The sequence below is a fragment of the Hipposideros armiger genome, unplaced genomic scaffold, assembly GCF_001890085.2.
Source record: "Hipposideros armiger isolate ML-2016 unplaced genomic scaffold, ASM189008v1 scaffold_374, whole genome shotgun sequence".
NCBI lineage: Eukaryota > Metazoa > Chordata > Mammalia > Chiroptera > Hipposideridae > Hipposideros > Hipposideros armiger.
The window spans coordinates 761,414-762,623 of NW_017731724.1; the positions used below are offsets into that span (position 1 = coordinate 761,414).

General features: G+C 36.8%; 1 protein-coding gene across 1 annotated transcript in view; it reads right to left on the bottom strand.

Moving 5' to 3' along the window:
* Window positions 1-1,210, bottom strand: part of SEMA5A (semaphorin 5A) — a 449,566-nt gene that overhangs the window by 156,948 nt on the left and 291,408 nt on the right. The window contains exon 7 of the mRNA XM_019662395.1: window positions 266-364. Within this exon, the coding sequence (XP_019517940.1) occupies window positions 266-364 (99 nt within the window). The remainder of the gene's footprint in view (window positions 1-265; window positions 365-1,210) is intronic.

The following is a 1,210-nucleotide window of genomic DNA, read 5'->3' on the forward strand; positions in this document are numbered from 1 at the left end:
AAAAACTATTAGAAATAGTTTAGAAACCTATTGAAATTTAATTATATAAGGTATGGTTATTTCCAGTTCTTTATATGATTGAGAGTTGTGATTAGGATTAAATCAATACATCAAATATTTATTCAGCTTGACAAAAGATGGTTTTTTTCTAAAAATTAAAAAGCAACTCCTTGGAGAATAGAAATACATTTAACACTAGTGCTTTAATAGAATGTTTGTATTTTCCTGGTATTACATGTCATCCAGACTTGACATGAAGCCATACCGTGCGGTTGGTGCAAACTGGTGTGAAAGCATTGGTCCCACAGGTAAATAACCGGTCACCACCCACCAGAAGCACCCGGATGTAGTTCTGACATTCCTCCTGAAAAAAAAAAAGAAAAAAAATCACAAAAAAGATGTTAACGAGGCCTGAGCACAAGGGGAACAGTGAATCTGAATACATTTTATTTGGCTAATAAATTTAATTGACCACTATAAAACAACAACAACAACACAACTCTTTGATATTTACCAACAAGTAACAGCAAAACAGTTAAATAACCTGATGTCTTTTGTTTAAGAGGACATTTATGAAGATAAATATGTGTTCAGTTGAAACCTCAAAGCCTGTGCCTTCTTTTGATGAATGTGTCATCATTTTGAATTGTATCTGATAACAGTGCACACCCTAAATTGCCTTTGACACGTACTAGGAAAATAAATAAAAGAAAACTATGCTCATGAAACAGTGTCTTAGAAAACTTCCCAGGACTCAAAAAAAAAACCCACACCTGGCGAATGGGAATGTTTCTCCAAACGTGAAGGGCACGTGCGAAACTATATACAAACAGTAGGAAGTTTTATGTAAAGTTCTGAAACTGCATTACACATGTAGCAAGAATCTATTGACATTTTTTATTCTTTGATGGACAAATAAAAATATAACTAACAAGGAAAGGATGTCTGAAACAGAGGGGAGGAAAGCCCAAACTGAGGGATGACCCGGAGTTGAATCTTTCTTGTAGTTGCAAAGCATTCATAGAAAATCAGGGGCAAGGTCATAGGAAAGTAGCACATGGGCTCTGAGCATTTATGGATTAGATAGTCTGGTAGACCCTGTGCCGGAGCTCACAGCCTAGGCCAGGGGTCGGCAAACTGCAGTTCACAAGCCACATGCAGTACGTTCTATCTCAAAAGTTTGCCGACCCCTGGAAGAGCCAATCTTAAA